Source organism: Papio anubis, chromosome 17 (assembly GCF_008728515.1).
Source record: "Papio anubis isolate 15944 chromosome 17, Panubis1.0, whole genome shotgun sequence".
In the NCBI taxonomy this organism is placed as follows: Eukaryota; Metazoa; Chordata; class Mammalia; order Primates; family Cercopithecidae; genus Papio; species Papio anubis.
Window position 1 is genome coordinate 51,703,148 of NC_044992.1, and position 19,453 is coordinate 51,722,600.

General features: G+C 46.9%; 3 protein-coding genes across 6 annotated transcripts in view; 2 read left to right on the forward strand and 1 right to left on the reverse strand.

Moving 5' to 3' along the window:
• Nucleotides 1-13,537, reverse strand: part of EFTUD2 (elongation factor Tu GTP binding domain containing 2) — a 43,594-nt gene extending 30,057 nt beyond the window's left edge. Inside the window, exons 1-6 of one of the 2 annotated variants that reach the window (XM_009190826.2) lie at nt 13,242-13,537; nt 8,609-8,717; nt 3,911-4,076; nt 2,268-2,346; nt 685-760; nt 146-211 (exon numbers count right to left, since the gene is read on the reverse strand). In XM_009190826.2, coding sequence (XP_009189090.2) covers nt 146-211; nt 685-760; nt 2,268-2,346; nt 3,911-4,076; nt 8,609-8,713 — 492 coding nt within the window. In that variant the 5' untranslated portion in view covers nt 8,714-8,717; nt 13,242-13,537. Of the gene's footprint in view, nt 1-145; nt 212-684; nt 761-2,267; nt 2,347-3,910; nt 4,077-8,608; nt 8,718-12,845 lie in introns of both variants that reach the window. The other variant, XM_021929291.1, reaches the window with a different exon arrangement.
• On the forward strand, nt 13,328-16,945 carry CCDC103 (coiled-coil domain containing 103). 3 transcript variants are annotated; one of them, XM_021929292.2, is made up of 4 exons: nt 13,328-13,403; nt 14,973-15,118; nt 15,491-15,623; nt 16,338-16,945. In XM_021929292.2, exons 2-4 carry the CDS (start codon nt 14,976-14,978, stop codon nt 16,788-16,790), a joined length of 729 nt encoding a protein of 242 aa, XP_021784984.2. In that variant the 5' UTR covers nt 13,328-13,403; nt 14,973-14,975; the 3' UTR covers nt 16,791-16,945. The 3 variants fall into 3 exon arrangements, with proteins under 3 accessions (XP_021784984.2, XP_003913234.2, XP_009189091.2); XM_003913185.5 differs by lacking the exon at nt 13,328-13,403 and adding an exon at nt 13,594-13,717; XM_009190827.4 differs by lacking the exon at nt 13,328-13,403 and adding an exon at nt 13,595-13,733.
• Nucleotides 16,946-17,650: 705 nt separating this feature from the next.
• FAM187A (family with sequence similarity 187 member A) lies at nt 17,651-19,362 on the forward strand. Its single transcript, XM_009190828.3, has one exon. It carries the CDS (start codon nt 17,796-17,798, stop codon nt 19,038-19,040), a length of 1,245 nt encoding a protein of 414 aa, XP_009189092.3. The 5' UTR covers nt 17,651-17,795; the 3' UTR covers nt 19,041-19,362.
• Nucleotides 19,363-19,453: the final 91 nt, after the last annotated feature.

Consider the following 19,453-nt stretch of genomic DNA (forward strand, 5'->3'; position numbering starts at 1 on the left):
CTATTAATAGAGATCACAATTATAAAGCTGCACTTTGGAGGCGTCATTATTTATAGAGAACAGGAAGGGTGAAGGAAGGAGGAGAGAGACATCTCTATCTGTTCTGAATGGTTCATCCTAAACCCTCAACAGAAGTTCTACTTACATCTTGGTCATAGCGCTTTCTGATTTCCGGGTGAGTCTGCTCAATTAAACAATCTACAAAACATGTCTAAAAGGGAAGAAACAGTTAACACCTGCCAACCACAGAGGAAAATTTACTGTGCCCTTCCCCCAGCTCCCAATACACCACATAATTTAGGGATAAGGAGAGAAAAAGGAGAGCAAGGAGGGTTATGGGACAGCAAAGAATTAACACTGAAGCCACAGGATTATTTTCAAATAAAAGATGAAATCTTTCTTAGACAGGCATCCCTCAGGAAATGAAAACTTATAAAAATCAGAGTAAGGCTCAATTTCCCATCTTCTGTCCAGATGTAGACACAAGGCTCAGGAACAGGCTCCACCTGCTGCTTGGGAAAAGCCAGAATTTCACAGTATGGCTTCGTAACAGGCATGCAGTACCCCGAGTCAGTAGGTTGAGCCTTGTGACCTCAAACCTCAACCGCTGTGACTCTAAGGGCTAAAACATGAGCAGGCACAAAAGAGAAATCCTGTTCCAAGTAGCTGAAAGTTCTCTCTTACCTTGCCATGGTGGAGATGTCCACAAAGGGTCACATTTCTGATGAGCTCTGAGTTATCCATCAGATCTGCCAAGAAACTGAAAGGACAAAGGAAAAGAGAAAACAGACATTGGGAAAAGTTTCCAAATGAGGAGTGGAGTTTAAGGTTCAGGCATTTTTGGCCAGGAACAACTTTCAGACCAATTGGAGAGCCCTCAGGCAGATGCGAATGTCTATACTTACGTAGCAAGAAACTTATCCAAGAGGTAACACGATCTGTGAATGGACTATCACAGGGATTTAATAGTAAAATAGCAAGACTAAAAAAGGAAGAGGCTAGCCATGGTGGCTCACACCTGTGATCCCAGCACTTTGGGAGGCTGTGGGTGGATCACCTGAGGTCAGGAGTTCAAGACCAGCCTGGCCAACATGGTGAAACCCCATCTCCACTAAAAATACAAAAAACTTAGGCCGGAAGCAGTGGCTCACGCCTGTAATCCCAACACTTTGGGAGGCCGAGGCCACCACGACCAGCTAATTTTTGCATTTTCAGCAGAGACAGGGTTTCACCACGTTGGTCAGGCTGGTCTCAAACTCCTGACCCCCAGTGATCCACCTGCCCCGACCTCCCAAAGTGCTGCGATTACAAGCATGAGCCACCGCACTCAGCCAGGACTTCCAACATGGTGAAACCCCATCTCTACTAACAATACAAAAATCAGCTGAACAGGGTGGCATGTGCCTGTAATCCCATCTACTCAGGAGGCTGAGGCAGGAGAATCACTTGAACCTGGAAGGTGGAAGTTGTAGAGAGCTGAGACCATGCCACTGCACTCTGGCCTGGGCAACAAAGTGAGACTCCGCATCGGAAAAAGAAAAAAAAAAAAAAAGAGAGAGAGAGCACCTAAATGATCCTACACACATATCTACCTGCTTTTGCTCTCCTTTTCAAAATAAAGAGTTGAGGGCCAGGTATGGTGGCTCACACCTGTAATCTCAGCACTTTGGGAAACTAAGGCAGGAGAATAATTTGAGCCCAGGAGTTTGAGACCAACTTGGGCAACATAGTGAAACCATACAAAAATTAGCCAGGCGTGGTGGTGTGTTCCTGTAGTCCCAGCTACTCAGGAGGCTGAGGCAGACACATCTATTGAGCCCGGGAGGTCAAGGCTGCAATGAGCTGTGATTGTGCCACTGCACTCCAGCCTGAGCAACAAAACGAGACCTTATCTCAAAACAACAGCAACAAAAACAAAATAAAGAGCTAATATGTTCCTAAAATACTCAGCAGTCTTACTAAGTCCAGACAGGCTCTGGTGGACCCAACAGTGATAACTGTAATACCCAGATCTGTCTTAAAGGCTGGCTTTCAACATCAAACTAAAGACCTGGAAGAAGAGGAAACAGCTAACATCTGGATGAACACCAAGAGAAAAGTTAAGATTGAGCCCAAATATCCCAGCAGCCACACAAGCTGAAGGAGAATTTGAGAGCTATGTACGGCCACAATTTACTGGCTATTTCAGCCACAAACCACCTCCTATCTCTACAAAAACATGAACCCAGGGCATTCCTGCAGAGAAGCTGAGAAACCTTGTAACTTACTCCATCTCATACACTGTAACAGGTAATGTCTGCTCCATCAGAGTGAATTTCTTGGTTTTCACTGGCTTAATAATGGGTTCTAGAAGAAAAAAAAAGGTAGTGATGTGTAGGTGGGCATAAAACATAAAAATACGGAGCACTATTCCATTAGACTGACCTTTCGGAATGTACGATGTATGACATCAATTTATTTTACTCTCAAGGTTCACTCATGTTGAGAAAGTTTTGGAAATGCTATTTGGCATGAGACAGTGAAGGACCTTGAATTGTGGAAAGAGGAGTCGGGCATCATTTTGAGCAAGAGTGGGAGGGAGGGAGAGGGAATGGATGTAGGTTGAGGTCAATGTCAGTTCAAGATCTTTCCTCGCATTTATAAGATGCAATTACTTTCCAAAAGATCAATTAAAACTTTTTTTTTTGGGAGACAGGGTTTCACCCTGTTACCCAGGCTGAAGCGTACACATGGCACAATCAAGTGATCCTCCTGCCTCAGTCTCCCGAGATGCTGGGAGGCATCCACCATTGTGCTCGGCTAATTTCTGTACTTTTTTGTAGAGATGGGATTTCACCATGTTGCCCAGGTTGGTCTCAAACTGCTGGGCTCAAGCGATCCTCCCGCTCTGGCCTCCAAAAGTGCTGGGATTACAGGCATGAGCCACCACTTCCAGCCTATGAAAACTATTAAGATGCAGTGGCTCACGCCTGTAATCCCAGCTCTTTGGGAGGACAGGGCAGGCGGATCACTTGAGGTCAGGAGTTCAAGACAAGCCTGGCCAACATGGTGGTACCCCATTTCTACTAAAAATACAAAAATTAGGCCGGGCGCGGTGGCTCAAGCCTGTAATCCCAGCACTTTGGGAGGCCGAGACGGGTGGATCACGAGGTCAGGAGATCGAGACCATCCTGGCTAATACGGTGAAACCCCATCTCTAATAAAAAATACAAAAAACTAGCCGGGTGAGGTGGCAGGCGCCTGTAGTCCCAGCTACTCGGGAGGCTGAGGCAGGAGAATGGCGTAAACCTGGGAGTCGGAGCTTGCAGCGAGCTGAGATCCAGCCACTGTACTCCAGCCTGGGTGACAGAGCGAGACTCGGTCTCAAAAAAACAAAAACAAACAAACAAACAAAAAAAAACAAAAATTAGCCAGGCGTGGTGGCAGACGCCTATAATCCCAGCTACCAGGGAAGGTGAGGCAGGAGAATTGCTTGAACCAGGGAGGGGGAGGTTGCAGTGAGCCAAGACTGTGCCACTGCAATCCAGCATGGGCGACAGAGCAAGACTTCGTCTCAAAAAAAGGAAAATAAATGGACAATGCACATTATGAGAACTGGTTAAAAGGGCTGGAGTTATTTGGATGGAAAAACATATCAGGCCACAGGGTAAATAAACTTAATGAGTCTTCATGCACCTAAACTGATAGCATATAAATAAGAAATAACTCTTATTTACCTAGAAACTAGTTAAGAGCTTTACTGAATATTAAAAGAGGATTAACTGAATCTTAAACCAGAAACAGTACCTGAAGGTAGTAAAGAAAAACCGATCAATTCATTTACTGAACTTTTAAGGTTTGCTGACAGCTATGAAATGAAGTTTCCAGGTTTCAATTTCACCTCCTCACAGCCCAGCCCCTCCTGACGTACCTGTGAGAGGCTGAGTGTCTTCCTCTTGAACTATGGTCTCCACCTCAGGGCCGTACACCTCCTCGGCTGTCGGGTAGTACTTCTTGTCCTCATGCAGCACCACCTCCATCCCGGGGTGGTCATCGTCATGATCTCCTATGTCATCGTCATCGTCATCATCATCCATCTGAAAGCAAGAGGGAGAAGGAGAATCAAAGAGGCACACGCCTTTCCTGTTTGATGTCTGACCACCTCCATGAGTGACAGCACTGACTGTACATGCTGGCCAGCTTCTTATTCTGAGTTCTATGCCAGCGGGGCAGGTTCCACTCCTTTGAGACCATTCATAAAGAGAAGACTCTAAGCCGAGGCCATGGACAGTGCTCCTGGTTCAAACTTGCCCCTTCCTGAATGTGGGCCACTGGTCACAAGTGAGTTGAGACTGGAGAAAACAAGTCACAGCACTGCCCTTTAGGGGGAAAAAAGCAACTTTCTCCAAGGGCAGAAACCAGAAGACAGAGGTAAAAACTGGGGATAAGCCCATACCTTTAACATTTTCACTTATATCCACAGAATTGTTTTTGGAAAATAACTTTGTGATAGATAATAACAGGGGCCGGCAAGGATGTGGAGAAACTGAAACCTCACACACTGCTGATGGGAAAGAGGTGCAGCTGCTTTGGAAAATAGTTTGGCAGTTCCTCAAAATGTTCAACACAGTTACATATGACCCAGCAAGTCCACTCCTAAGTATATACCCAAGACAAATGAAAACTTATGGCCACACAAAAACTTAGAAATCAGTGTTCATAGTGGCATTATTTATAACAGCCAAAAAGTGGGAACAACCAAATGTCGATGAACTGATGACTGGATAAATGAAATGTGGTCCATCCATACAAAAAATTCGGCAACAAAAACAAACAAAATACCTGTACTTGCTATAGGTATACACATGCTACAACATAGATGAGCCTTGAAAACATGATGTGAGTAAAGAGGCCAGACTGAAAAACCTGCATATTATATGATTCCATTTATATGAAAATATTCAGAATAAGCAAATCTATATAGACAGAAAGCAGATTGCCCAGGGCTGGCAGGGTAGGTGTGGGTGGGAGGGCAATGGTTAAGGGGTATAGAGTTTTTTCTGAGATAATGAAAATGTTCTAAAATTGATTGTGATGACAGTTTTAAAAGCCATTAAATTGTACACTTTACAATTAAATAACTTCCATTCTACCTCCTTACAAATTAATCCATAGTCATACGCAACATTAACGAAGTCATTCTCGCTTCTGCTAAAAAGTTTTCCAAATAATCTAAGGTGGCTACCAGATCACCCTTTATGTCCTAAAACACTTACTGAGCATGTAATATGTGCTAAGCTCTGTTCCAAGTGTTAGAACTAAGGCAATGAAGGAAAAAGAGGTACTACTGGAGCAAAAAATCTGCAGACAGAGAATAACTTCTACAGGTATCTGGGGAAGAGGATTCTAGTCGGCTGATGAAACAGAATGCAAAGGCCCAAAGCCAAGAGCATGTGGCAACTTTGAGGTTTAGCAAGAAAGCCAATATGGCGAGAATGGAGCGAAGGATTGGGGAACAGGAAGCTGTGATCGCACGGGAGGCAAATACACAGGATCTTCGAGACCACTCTAAGAAATTGGACTTTACTTTTACTCTAGAGCAAAAGTAGCGGGGCAGGTGCCATTAGTATCCAGTGGGTAGAGGCCATGGATACTGCTAAACATTCTACAACACACAGAATCCTCACAGAAAGAAGTATCTGGCCCCAATGTCAACAGTGCTGAGACGAACAAACTCTGCACCAGGAGTTTGGAGCAGAGAAGTGATATGATCAGATTTCTGTTTTAAAAGAACCACTCCAGCCCCTATGCTGAGAATACACCAGAAACAAGGAGATTAGTTAGGGAGCTACTGCAGTAATTCAGGAAAGAAAGAACAGTGATGGTGGCTTGGACTAGACAGAGTAGGAACTGGGAAGGTGGTGAGGAGAGGCTGAATTCTGGATACATCACAAAGGTAGAGTCAAAACTGTTTTCTACTGAACTGAAAGGAGGTATGAGAAAAAAGAGAAGCAGCAAGGTTTTTGATCTGAGCACTGGAAAACAGCCTTGCCTTTATTGAGATGAGGAAGAAAGACTGTAAGAGCAGGTTAGGGGAGCAGGGCAGGGAAAGCTCAGTACTTAATGTGTGAGATAACGCCAGGTTTGAGATTCCCTGTCAGACATTAAGTAGAGACGCCATGTAGGAAGGTGGACATACAAACGTGACATTCAAGAGGAAAGTCCAGATTGGAGATACAAATCTGAGTCGTCGTGAATACAAGTTATTTGATAGAATGGATGAGATCCCCAGAGGAGTGAGTGTAGACAGAGAAGAGGTCTGAGAAATGGAGCTCTGGGCCTGCTGACATTTGGAGGTCAGGGAGATGATGAGGAAGCAGCAGCAAAGGCTGAGAAGGGATGTCAGTGAGGAGGAAAACCAGGAGTTCTCTGAAAGCCAGAGGAAGAGAGTATTTTAAAGAGGGAATGATCAGCTGGGTCAGATGATGCAGGCAGGTCACGTAGGATGAGGGCTGGGAACTGACCTTGGGATTTAGCAAGGCAGAGGTCACTAGTGATCTTGACAAGAGCAGTCTGTGGAATGGGAGAGGCAAAAGGATGGAAGTGGGTTTGAAGGAAAATGGGAGGAGACGATCTGGAGACAGCAACTATGAACAACTCATTTGAGATGTGCTGCACTGCAAAGCAGGGAAAATCTGGAGGTAAATGAAGAGGGATATGGGGTCAAGAGAGAGTTTTAGGATGAAATGACATTTTTTCTGTGTATGCTGATGGGGATGAACTGGTAGACAGGGAAAACTGATGGCACAGGAGAGAGAGGGCAGAACTGCCAAAGGTCTTGAGAGGTGAGAAGGGATGGGATTAGTTTCTAGTAGACAGAAGCATGAACAAATAATTCATAAGAATGGAAGGGAAGGCATCGTATATGAGTACAGGTGTAGGCAGGTGGGTAGAGGGACTGCTGGGTGCTTGTGTTCCTTCACACAAATTACAGCATGCCAACCTCTTCCTTAAGAACACAAAACCCTCCAGTGGTAAGACTGGCTACCTCCTACCATCTTACACTCTACTTCTACTAAAGTGGCCTAAGATTACATTAGCTCTTTTGGCAGCCACATATATCTTACTGGTGGTGGCTCCAAAATAGCTATCAAGCCAGTTTTCTACTGCCCCATACTGCTGAATATATTATGAATCTAACTGCAGGATTTTATATAATCATTTCTGACTGCCTGTAATTACCTCTACCGAGTCTACAGTAGCTCAACAAGTCTAAAATAAAACTAAACCAATATTCTTTTATCATTGTTTTTTTAAATTTTTAATTTTTTTTATTTTTTTGAGATGGAGTTTCACTGCAATCTCTACCTCCTGGGTTCAAGAGATTCTCCTGCCTTAGGCTCCGGAGTAGCTGGGGCTACAGGTGCATGCCACCATGCCCAGCTAATTTTTGTGGTTTTTTTTTTTGAGACGGAGTCTTGCTCTGTCTCCCAGGCTGGACTGCAGTGGCCGCATCTCAGCTCACTGCAAGCTCCGCCTCCTGGGTTCACGCCATTCTCCTGCCTCAGCCTCCCGAGTAGCTGGGACTACAGGCGCCCGCCACCTCGCTCGGCTGGTTTTTTGTATTTTTTAGTAGAGACGGGGTTTCACCGTGTTAGCCAGGATGGTCTCGATCTCTTGACCTCGTGATCCGCCCGTCTCGGCCTCCCAAAGTGCTGGGATTACAGGCTTGAGCCACCGCGCCCGGCCAATTTTTGTATTTTTAATAGAGATGGGGTTTCATCATGTTGGCCAGACTGGTCTCAAACTCTTGACCTCAGGTCATCCGCCCACCTCAGCCTCCCAAAGTGCTGGGATTACAGACATGAGCCAATGCGCCCAGTCTTAGAATGGACACCTTTCTTTCCTGTCTCCATTACCAAAATCTATGCATCTCTGTTATATACCTCAATATAATTTAAAAAAAATAAATCTGTCCAGGCGCGGTGGCTCACACCTGTAATCTCAACACTTTGGGAGGCCAAGGCATGTGGATTGCTTGAAGTCAGGAGTTCAAGACCAGCCTGGACAACATAGTGAAACCCTGTCTCTACTAAAAATACAAAAAACATTAGCCAGGCATGGTGGCACACACCTGTAATCCCAGCTACTTAGGAGGCGGAGGCATGAGAATCGCTTGGATCTGGGAGGCAGAGGCTGCAGTGAGCCAAGATGGTGCCACTGTGCTCCTGCCTGGGCAACAGGGTGAGGCTGTCTCAAAAAAAAAAAAAAAAAAAAAAAAGAGAGAGAGAAAAAAGAAAAGAGGGGGCTGGGCATGGTGGCTCATGCCTGTAATCCCAGCACTTTGGGAGGCCAAGGCGGGTGGATTCTTGAGCTCAGGAGTTCGAGACCAGCCTGGGCAACATTTTGTCTCTATGAAAAATAAAAAAAATTAGCTGGGCATGGTGATGCATGCCTGTAGTCCCAGTTATTTGGGAGGCCAAGATGGGAGAATCACTTAAGCCTAGGAGGTGGAGGTTGCAGTGAGCTGAGATTGCGCCACTGCACTCAAGCCTGGCAACAGAGTGAGACCTTGTCTTAAATAAAAATAAGTAAGAGCGAGACGAAAAGAGCAATATATTTGCTTTACCTCATCAAGATCTTTGGTCTCTCTACCCAATTCATCGTCATCTTCATCAGAATCAAGCTCTGGTCCAATATAATTCCCAAACTCATCATATAAGTCGGTGTCCATGATGCTAAAATTCAAGGAAAGGAGTTAGATTCTGGCAAAGTAATCACGGCCTCCATGTGGTGGCCCCACCTACCTAGTCTTATGGTTGGCCATACCCCTTTCAGAACATGCCTCCTCCCAGTGACATCAATCTACTGAAGGCTCCTTCCAAAGACCAGTACTTTACCCAAGTCTCTGCCCTACTTGTCTCTATTTATGTAGTCTTCCCTCCACTTTTTTTTTTTTTTTTTGGTTTCAAGCAGAGTTTAATAGGCAAGAAGGAAAGAAGACAGAAGGAAGAAGCTCCCCACTACAGAGATGGGGTGGGGTGCTCCAAAGCCAAAAGAGGAGGTCCCCTTCCTCCACTTCTTTAATACCAAATTTAATTTTAAAATAACTCAATGTCAAAAAGTGGCAAGAATAGTACAAACAACTTACTTTTTCCTAAATTATTTGAAAGTGAGCTGTTGACACAGTGGCTCATCACCTCCTAATACTTTAGTGCAAGGGTGTGCAAACTCTGGCCTGTGGCCAAATCTGGCCTCTCCAGCTGTTTCTGCATGGCCCTCTAGCTAAGAATGCTTTTCAACATTTTTAAATTGTCAAAAGAAAAATATTTCACAATACATGAAAATTAATTATAAGGAATTCAAATGTCTGTGTCTACTTAAAAAATTTCATTGGGAGGCCTGGCGCAGTGGCTCACACCTGTAATCCCAGCACTTTGGGAGGCCAAGGCGGGCAGATCACCTGAGGTCAGGAGTTCGAGACCAGCCTGGTCAACATGGCAAAACCCTGTCTCTACTAAAAATACAAAAATTAGCTGGGTATGGTGGCATATGCCTGTAATCCCAGCTACTCAGGAGGCTGATGTAGGAGAATCCCTTGAACCCAGGGGGTGGACGTTGCAGTGAACTGAGGTGGCACCACTGCACTCCAGCCTGGGAGACAAAACGAGACTCCATCTCAAAAAAAAAAAAAAAAAAAAAAAGGTTCACTGGAAAACAGCCATGCATATTCATTTACATCATCTACAGTTGCCTTTACACTGTAATAACAGAGTTGAGTAGTTGGGACTGAAACCATATGGCTCACAAAGCCTAAAATACTATCCAGTCCTTAACAGAAAAAGTTTGCCAACCTCTCCCTCACCTTGTGTGCTTCCTACAAACAGGAACATTCTTCTACATAACCACAACACAACCATCAAAATCAGAAAATTAATATTCACACATTACTACCACCTAATTTACAGATCCCATTCAAGTTTCACAGATTGTTCCAATATGTTTCACAGATTGTTCCAATAATATCTTACACGCCCAAGGATCCAATCCAGGATCATGTTTGCATTTGGTTGTCATGTCTTTAGTCTCTTTGGATTTACAATCTTCAGTCTTTCCTTCCAAGGACTGTCGTGACATCCTTAAGGATGTCCCTTGATTTGAGGTTGTCTGATGTTACCTTATGATAATATTCAGGTTATGTGTTTTAGGCAGGAATATCATAGAAGTGATGCTGTGAGAACATGTGAGACCTGTGGTTCTCAAAGCATTTCCTATCAGGTGATACATGATTTCAATTTGCCTCATTGGTGGTAACATTAACTTTGATCACTTCATTAAGGTGATGTTTGCCAGGCCTCTCTATTGTAAAGTTACTCATTTTCCCTTTGTAAGTAAGTAGTGTTTTGTGGGTTTTTTCCACTTCAATTATTGAAATTCTATTCAAAGAAACAGTTCAAATGCCACCACCTCCTTCAAGCTTTCCTAGCTCCTCAATTTCTCATTCCCCTATCCTACTAGAGCTTTTTGCACCTTTATCAGTGTTTAATTTTGTCTTAAATAGTAGTTAACTGGCTGGGTGCAGTGGCTCACACCTGTAATTCCAGCACTTTGGGAGGGCAAGGTGGGCAGATCACGAGGTCAGGAGATCGACACCATCCTGGCTAACACAGTGAAACCCCATCTCTACTAAAAATACAAAAAATTAGCCAGGTGTGGTGGCACGCACCTGTAGTCCCAGCTACTCAGGAGGCTGAGGCAGGAGAATCACCTGAACCCAGGAGGCAGAGGTTGCAGTGAGCTGAGATTGCACCACTGCACTTTAGCCTGGGCGACGGAGCAAAACTCTGTCTCAAAATAAATAAATAAATAAATAAACAAATAGTAGTTAACTGTACTAATTACCATCACCAACTATAGTTTATAAGCAATAAAGAACAGACTAGAGCATCAGGGCTCTGGAGTTGGAAGACTTAGATTCAAATTCTAACTTTGCCACTAACAACTATGTAACTTCAGGTAAGTTGCTTCATCTCTCCAAACCTGATTCTTATTCCTCAACTGGAAAATGGAATGAATAATCCTCACTGAATAAATGTTTATGAGGATTACAAAAAACACCCTGTGTAAAGAATTTACCAGAGTCCCAGGCTCAATAAACAGCTAGCATTATTTTTTGCCATCCTTGATCATGAGAACCCTGTGTTCCATGCATCTGCTTCTTCCCTTCACTTCTTTTATGACACTAAATTTAATTTTAAAATAATACCAAAAAGTGGCAAGAACAGTACAAATAACTTTCTTTTCCCCAAATATTTGACAGTAAGCTGCTGACACAATGCCTCTTCAGCTCCTAATACTTTAGGGCAAGAATTCACAAACTCTGACCTGTGGCCAAATCTGGCCCCTCCACCTGTTTTTGCATGGTCCTCCAGCTAAGAATGCATTTTACTTTTTTATTTTTTTGAGACAGAGTCCCACTCTGTTGCCCAGGCTGGAGTGCAGTGGCACCATCTTGACTCACTGCAACCTCCACCTCACAGGTTCAAGCGATTCTCCTGCCTCAACCTCCCAAGTAGCTGGGATTACAGGCACCCACCACCTCAGTTGGCTAATTTTTGTATTTTTAGTAGAGACAGGGTTTCACCACATTGGCCAGGCTAGTTTCGAATTCCTGACCTCAGGTGATTCGCCCGCCTCGGCCTCCCAAAGTGCTGAGATTACAGCTGTGAGCCACCGCACCCAGCTGCATTTTACATTTTTAAATAGTTGAGAAAAAAGTACCAACGCTAACACAGTCAACAGCCAAGACAGCACCTTGCATAAGTAGAAACTGGATAAATGTTAACTGAATGGAATGTTTAATTTTAAGATGCTGATATTTCTTGGATTAGACTGATACCTCCACCTCCCTCAATGCCATCTGCTGGGTGCTGAATGTAGAGAGAGAATCGGAGCTCCAAGGACCAATAACTAAATGTAAATTATTATGGAAACTTTCACATGCATACAGATTCTTTTTACTTCCAAAAAGCTATTATCGCATTTATGCTTATCTCATTCTCCCAAGACCCCAGTCAAGTGCTTGAATAAATTATTTATCTATTTATTTTATATATATTTTTTGAGACAGAGTTTTGCTCTTGTTGCCCAGGCTGGAGTACAACGGGACGATCTTGGTTCACTGCAACCTCCGCCTCCTGGGTTCAAGAGATTCTTCTGCCTCAGACTCCCGAGTAGCTGGGACTACAGGCGTGCACCACTACGCCCGGCTAATTTTTTTGTATTTTTAGTAGAGAGGGGGTTTCACCATTTTGGCCAGGCTGGTCTCGAACTCCTGACCTCGGGTGATCCGCCCGAGTCTGCCTCCCAAAGTGCTAGGATTACAGGCGTGAGCCACCGCGCCCGGCCGATTGAAAAAATTTTTATATAAAGCTGTTCATGGAACAAGCCAAGTTCAGTTCTGCCTCAGGGCCACTGCACTTGCCATTCTCTTTGTCCAAAACGCTCTTCCCTTTGATATTTTCACCTTGTCCCTTTATTTCAATCAAGTCTCCACTAAAATGTCACCTTCTCTGTCACTCTAAAAAGTCCCCCATACATACTCTCCAACTTCCCACTTTCACTGTTTTATTGTTATTCACAAATGTTATACATTTATCACTAGCTGACTTATATCTAGTTGTTTACTGTTCATTTCCCCAACTACAGTTTAAGCAAGGGCTTGTTTTGTTGACTTAGAACAGTGCCTAGCGTAGACTAAGCCCTCAATAAGTATTTATCGAACTAATGAGTGACTCTAACATGGTACAGAGAATATAGCTGATTTGCCCACAGTTACACAAAACTAGCGACTCATGGTAACAAACCTCACTGCTGCTTCCCGCTACAATGCAGGCGCTCAAAGGGAACGTCGGAGGGAACGTGGCAGAGAACGGCTGAAGGCGGCACAGATGGAAAAGGGAATGAGCGACGGGACTGGACAGTTAGAGCAACACTCCTTCCTAGGGATACGATTTTACGGACTGAGGCTATAGAGGCAGCCCCGAAATCGAGGTGTGTGCGTGCGTGCGCGCTTCGAAAGCTTTGGTGAGGCACGCGGAGGAGAGGATCTTCCATTATTTTTTCCGCTCCAGGCCTCAATTCACCCATCCGTAAAGCAAAAGGGGCAGATAGCATATAAAGCCTCTTCCAGATCTGACGCTCTTTAATTTCCTATCCCACCTGGAGCAACCATTCCTTGCCGCTAACCCGCTTCAACTTACCTCCCGCCTGCTCAGCTAAGAGTGCTGAGGCCGCCGCCGGAGAACGCGCTTCCGCCCCACGTCAAAGAAACGTCTGCGCCCGCCGCCAGGAAGGACCCCGCAGACGCCGCTGTCGCCTTTCTGCCCGGGAGGACAACCCTCCGCCTGAGGACCAGTTCCAAGGTATGCCCTCGCGGAGACAGGAACTGGCAAGGCGGAGTAGCCGGTCCCCAAGACAAGTAGCCCAAGACGTGGGCTGCTCCAAAGAGGGTGAGACCTGAGGATGAACGAATCTGATCAGGCGCCTCGGGACTACCCTGAAATGGGGGGGGCCTTCCGGCAGATCACGTGGCCAGGCTGTTAGCGCAGTTGCTGGGCAACCACAGCTGCAGGAGTGGTCTGCGCGGGTCTGCCCTCCTGTTGGCTTATCAGGGAATCTCCAAAGAAAACAAGGGGACCAAGGACGGGGCTGCTGGGGTGAAGGTCCAGGAGGCTGAGTAAGGGGACAGAAGGGTTAGTAAATGCCTGAGGAGGGCTGAGAACTGGACACTTGAGTTCGGTTACTGGCCAGCCCAGCCCCTTCTTGGCGTTCAGATTCCCCACGTTGGGGTAGGGTGGCTGTGGGATTGGTTGGGGACCTCCTGCTTCCTTGCGCTAGGGCTGTTGGTGATGACCCCGCCACAAAATCTAACTCAACTCACTAGGAGTTTGCAGTTCAGAGAGGTCCCACAACAAGTAAATGCCAGAGCCACGACTAGAACCCACGTAGAGAATCTCTCTGCAGGTGGCTCACGCCTGTAATCCCAGCACTTTGGGAGGCCGAGGCGCGCGGATCACTTGAGGTCGGGAGTTCGAGACCAGCCTGGCCAACATGATGAAACCCCGTCTCTCCTAAAAATACAAAAATTAGGCGGGCGTGGTGGTGCACGCCTGTAGTCCCAGCTCCTCGGGAGGCTGAGGCACGAAAATTGCTTGAACCCCGGAGGCAGAGGTTGCAATGAGCCGAGATCATGCCACTGCACTCCAGCCTGGGTAACAGAGCAAGACCCTGTCTAAAAAAAAGAAAAGAATATCTCTGTAGAAATCAGTCAGCCTCAGATACGCAGAAGCTACAGAAGTACAGTGGTAGAACTAAAGACATTGCCCAGGTACCTAGGGACCTCTGTTCCAGCCCTGGGCTGGACAGAGGGATTTGGGATCGGGTCATTGAGCTCCTTCCTCTGCCCCTTCTGCTTGATTTCCTGCTCAGTCATTGCGTGTGGTTTGGGTGAAAGTCTCCTTCTTCACTAAAGACATTCAATGAAGAATGAAACTTTATCCCTGAGCTCAAAGGTACCTAACAAGAGTTCTGCTTTTGTGTGAGGTCTCCTGTTGAAACGACTTGCTGTAGAACAGTCCTATGGGGGAAGAGTGAAGGAACTGAATTCTGAGATCCAAATGCCTCCTCGACTGAAGCACCAAAATTAAAAGTATTTTTGGAGGCACAGAGCAAAATTAAGACAGAACTCCAAATTGAAAGTCAGGACTCTGTATTCTATTTTCAGCGACAAGTCTTGTGTAAGTCCTCACTGTGAAATTCAACTTGTCTGTATAAAATAGAAAACCAGATTTTTGTAACACCTCCCAGTGTGAGTGACATAATGTCCAGGGTGCTTTGGGGTCATTTGTGTTCTGGTGCATAATCCAATAACCCTCTTTCCCCTGATATTGACCGTCCACTGACGTGTATTCCCTTTGCCTTCCCGGGCACAGGCCATGGAAAGGAATGACATTATCGACTTCAACGCTTTGGAGAAAGAGCTGCAGGCTGCACTCACTGCTGACGAGAAGTACAAACGGGAGAATGCTGCCAAGTTACGGGCAGTGGAACAGAGGGTGGCTTCCTATGAGGAGTTCAGGTTGGCTCACTGCCATTTTTCTCAGGCCCTCCCGTTATGGTGGACTATAGTAGTTAACCCTGAAAGCAAACCATTCTGGGCCCCACCCTCTACTATTTGATCTTATGCAATTTCCTTAACTTCTCTGAGTCTCAATTATTTATCTGTAAAACAGTAACTGTTATAATTAAATGAGTTCTTGCACATAAGACTGAGCAAGTGTCTGATACATGTGAAGTGCTTGAAAGCAGTCAGCTATCGCTGTGGTTATTGTTATTATTATGGCCGTATTGGTCTGTAACAGGTTCATCCTATACCATGCAAAGTCTAGCTGCCTCACGCCCACAGACACAGCATTGAGTCCATTGCTTAGTTTCTGTCCTTTGCCCACAGGGGTATTGTCCTTGCATCACATCTGAAGCCACTGGAGCGGAAGGATAAGATGGGAGGAAAGAGAACTGTGCCCTGGAACTGTCACACTATTCAGGGAAGGACCTTCCAGGATGTGGCCACTGAAATCTCCCCGGTAGGTGAGGCCCTGCCTCTTTAGTCCAGCAGGATTCTCTGCCCTAAAGCTTCAATCCTGTTTTTTCGTTTTGTTTTGTTTTGTTTTGTTTTGTTTTAACCACACATACATTGTCTTTATTTGTCATGTTAAACCTACAGATAGGTTTCTGCCTCCAATCCCAGAAAGAAAAACAAACAGCAGATGACGAAGCTGAGTTGAACTGGGCAGAACGAGTCAGAAAGTTGGGCTAGGAAGCTCCACTTCCCTTAGACCTTTGACTTTCATTCTCAGATCAGATTTCGGTTGCTCTGCCTCTGGGTTGTATGGTGTCTAGTGTAATGATCCTATGGCAGTGTTGAGAGAGAGACCCCGACGTTCAGATCCTTGAGTTCCTTTCTCTCTTCCTGAGATTTCCAATCAACCCATCCACACGACTTACAGTTAACCTCAACTTACTCTTGAAGCTCCAGAACTATGTCTCCATTCTTGAATAGGAAAAGTGCAGTATAAATGAGAATCTCAAATCATGGCGTGGATTCCTTGGGGGCCCTCCCTGTCTCATCCCCAGCTTCCTCATCTGAAAATGAGGCCCCCAAGGACCATAGCCTTCCCAGTGCTCAGAGAGTAGTAAGATGAAGAGAGTAAGATGAAGACCGACAGGTTCTCCTCACTGTCACTGTCGCAGAGCAGCTGGAAGAGCTCCTGACTCCCTTTCCTTCCTTTGTGATTCAGGAGAAAACCCCCCTCCAGCCCGAGACCTCTGCTGACTTCTACCGTAATTGGCGACAACACTTGCTAAGTGGGCCAGAGCGCTACCAGACTCTACTGCAGCTTGGGGGTCCAAAGCTGGGCCGCCTCTTCCAGACAGATGTGGGGTTTGGACTTCTCGGGGAGCTCCTGGTGGCACTGGCTGATCACGTGGGGCCGGCTGACCGGGCAGGGGTGCTGGGGATCCTACGCAGCCTGGCGAGCACTGGGCGCTTCACACTGAACCTGAGCCTGCTGAGCCAGGCAGAGAGAGAGAGCTGCAAGGGCTTGTTTCAGAAGCTGCAAGCCATGGGCGTCCCCAGATCCATGAAGGAGGGGCTCAGCTGGGAGGAGCAGGGTCTGGAGGAACAGTCTGGTGGGCTCCAGGAGGAGGAGAGGCTCCTGCAGGAGCTGCTGGAGCTGTACCAGGTTGACTGATGGGACAAGCTACTCTCAGAGGTCCCGGTGGTCACTGGAGGCAGTTTTTTGGTTGTTGTCTTGGGGGTTCTGCAGGACCATAATAAGAAATCCACACTTAGTTCCCTTCTCAACTTGGAATTTTCAGAGCAAAAATAGGAATCAAGTCTTCCCCACTTCTCCAGTCCCTCAGTGTCTCGCTATTTTGAACTGTGTGTATCCACGGGACAGTCAAGAACTCAGGAAGTTGAAAGCAGTTTTTCCCCACCCTTACAGTCTGCCAAGCCTCTAGCCCACTGGCCTTGAGAGATGAGAGTGTGCCCAACCAAATGCTGGCTATACCAGTTACAGCCTCCACTCAGAAAAAGAAAAAAGCAAAATCTTTATGGTAAACAAACACTGATCTCCACAGCTCTTAACAAGAATGTTTATAGCCCCAAACCAATGAATGGACATGTAATCAACAAATGATCAAATGCTACCTCATTTGAGGTGTTGAATTTTCCCCTAGAGACTCAATTCTTGTGCAGGTTGGGCCTGGGAAAGTCCCAAGCCATCAGCTCAGGTCCAGCCAGCCTCCTGAATGGCCAGATATGCAGGAGAGCGGGTTTCCTCCATTTCCCGGATTGGTGAAAGGGAAGACTTTTCCACCAGGCTGGCAGGGCAGGGCCTGGAGCACTGAGGCAGAGATTTCCCTGCCTGAGCACCTTGGCCCCTTCTCATTCCGGTTTCCTTTGACCCATTCTTGGGTGAGTGCCAATGTTCTAGAAAGGGGAGTGAAGGCCAGGTTCTAGAATGGCTTTCGCCCAAGATCGGGTCTGGAATGTTAGAAGGGCATCTTGTACATCCACTGGGCATAAATTGCCTTGCATTTGGCAACTTCCTCTGCAGGTTGTTGCTGCTTTTCCTGGCTGCATAATCCTTTCCTCATCCAGAGGCCTCAGCTCATCAGTGCTTTCTGGGAGCCCCATGAGCCTTTAATGCCTTGGTTTTGCCCTGCCCCTCTGACCCCTCACTCCTTCAGGCATGCACCTGGCCCTCACCACTGTGCTCCTGTGGGCATGGGGGGGTCTCCAGGCCTTTGAAATTGTAGAGAAGGAAAACATTTTTCAGAAGACCCCCTGCCCTGCTTTCCTGATGTTTGAAAATGCAGCCTACCTGGCCGACATGAGCTTTGAGCTTCCCTGTCACTGCAAACCCGAAGAGGTGCCAGCTGTAGTCTGGTTCTACCAAAAGCACCTAGGTAGCAGCCACACCAAAGTGCTGACGGACTTCGATGGGCGGGTGCTGACGGAGGCAGCCCAGGTACGTGTGGGCAGCGACATGCTGGCCCGCTTCAGCATCCGCATGTTCAGCCTGTTGGTTTTCAGGGCTCAGCCTGAGGACTCGGGCCTGTACTTCTGCGGCACCCGCAAGGGGGACTACTTTTACGCCTATGATGTGGACATCCAGAACAGTGAGGGAATGGTGGCCACTTTCCAGGACGAGGGCCAGGAGCCCTTTGCAGATGAATACTATGGGCACCTCCATGTCTTCACCACCTTCTGGGAATGGACCCCCTGTGACCGCTGCGGGGTGCGTGGGGAGCAGTGGCGCATCGGCCTCTGCTACCTGCAGAGCCCAGACCTCTCCCCACGCTACCTCAAGGCGGTGCCTGATGTGGTGTCCTGTGGCTCAAGGGCTGTGCCAAGGAAGCTGCAGACCAAGGCCAGGGACCACACCCCTGAGCTGCTGGTTCGGAGCTGCATAGTACCCTGTGAGAAGACGAAGACCATCCGGGAGGGTGTGCTGGCCATCGTTAACTATGTGTCCAAAGTGGGCAGCCGGCCCTGGGTGCCCCAGGTGCCCATTCAGTTCCACCAGCAGAGACTGGGCCATGGACTCATCATGTCCTGTCCCGGGGCCCGGCCAGAGCATGCCGTGGCCTGGGACAAAGACCGCCAGCACCTCTACCGCACACAGTACCTGAAGGGTGTCAACAGGTCCATGAGGGTGTTCATTGACCACGGCAACCAGCTCCATATCCGCTTCACCCAGCTGGATGACCGGGGCATCTACTATTGCTGGAGGCAGGGTGTGCGAGTTGCTGGCTTCCGGCTGGGTGTGACATCTCGTGGGCGCTACCCAGCCTCATTGTCGGATCCCGAGACTCGCTCGGCTGTGGAGCTCACCCTGATAGGCTACCTGTTCATCACAGCAGTCTTCGTCACCATTCACCTCTGTCGTTGCTGCTGTTACTTATTTCAGTGTTGTCCCAACTTCTCCCCTTAGGTTCTCTCTTTCCCCAGCTCTGAAGACCAGTTGTCCTTCAATGTGTTTGTTAAATGATACCAGATGTCTCTGGGTGGGCACCCTGGGGTGGGACGTGTGGTAGGAACGTGTGGACAAATCTGTTAGTTATAGCCTGCTCCCCATTTTCATGGGCAGGTCTGGGGCCTGATCTGAGAAGTGGAGGGGCTTGAGGCTGGTGGGAGATTGGGGACTGAGGTCAGGATGGAAGTAGTTAGGGTACACGTGTTTCCTGACTTCACACTTAGGTCAGAGAAGGAAGGCGTGAACTCAGATTTATCCAGTGGTAAACACTGAGCAGTGTGTTTTTTTTTTTTTTTTTTTTTTTTGAGACGGAGTCTCGCTCTGTCGCCCAGGCTGGAGTGCAGTGGCCCGATCTCGGCTCACTGCAAGCT

Bases quoted from the DNA above. Each gene is read 5' to 3' on its own strand.
- FAM187A (XM_009190828.3), top strand. From the start codon at position 17,796: ATGCACCTGGCCCTCACCACTGTGCTCCTGTGGGCATGGGGGGGTCTC.
- CCDC103 (XM_021929292.2), top strand. From the start codon at position 14,976: ATGGAAAGGAATGACATTATCGACTTCAACGCTTTGGAGAAAGAGCTG. The intron at 15,119-15,490 runs GTTGGCTCACTG...CTTTGCCCACAG, and splicing joins GCTTCCTATGAGGAGTTCAG to GGGTATTGTCCTTGCATCAC. The intron at 15,624-16,337 runs GTAGGTGAGGCC...TTTGTGATTCAG, and splicing joins TGGCCACTGAAATCTCCCCG to GAGAAAACCCCCCTCCAGCC.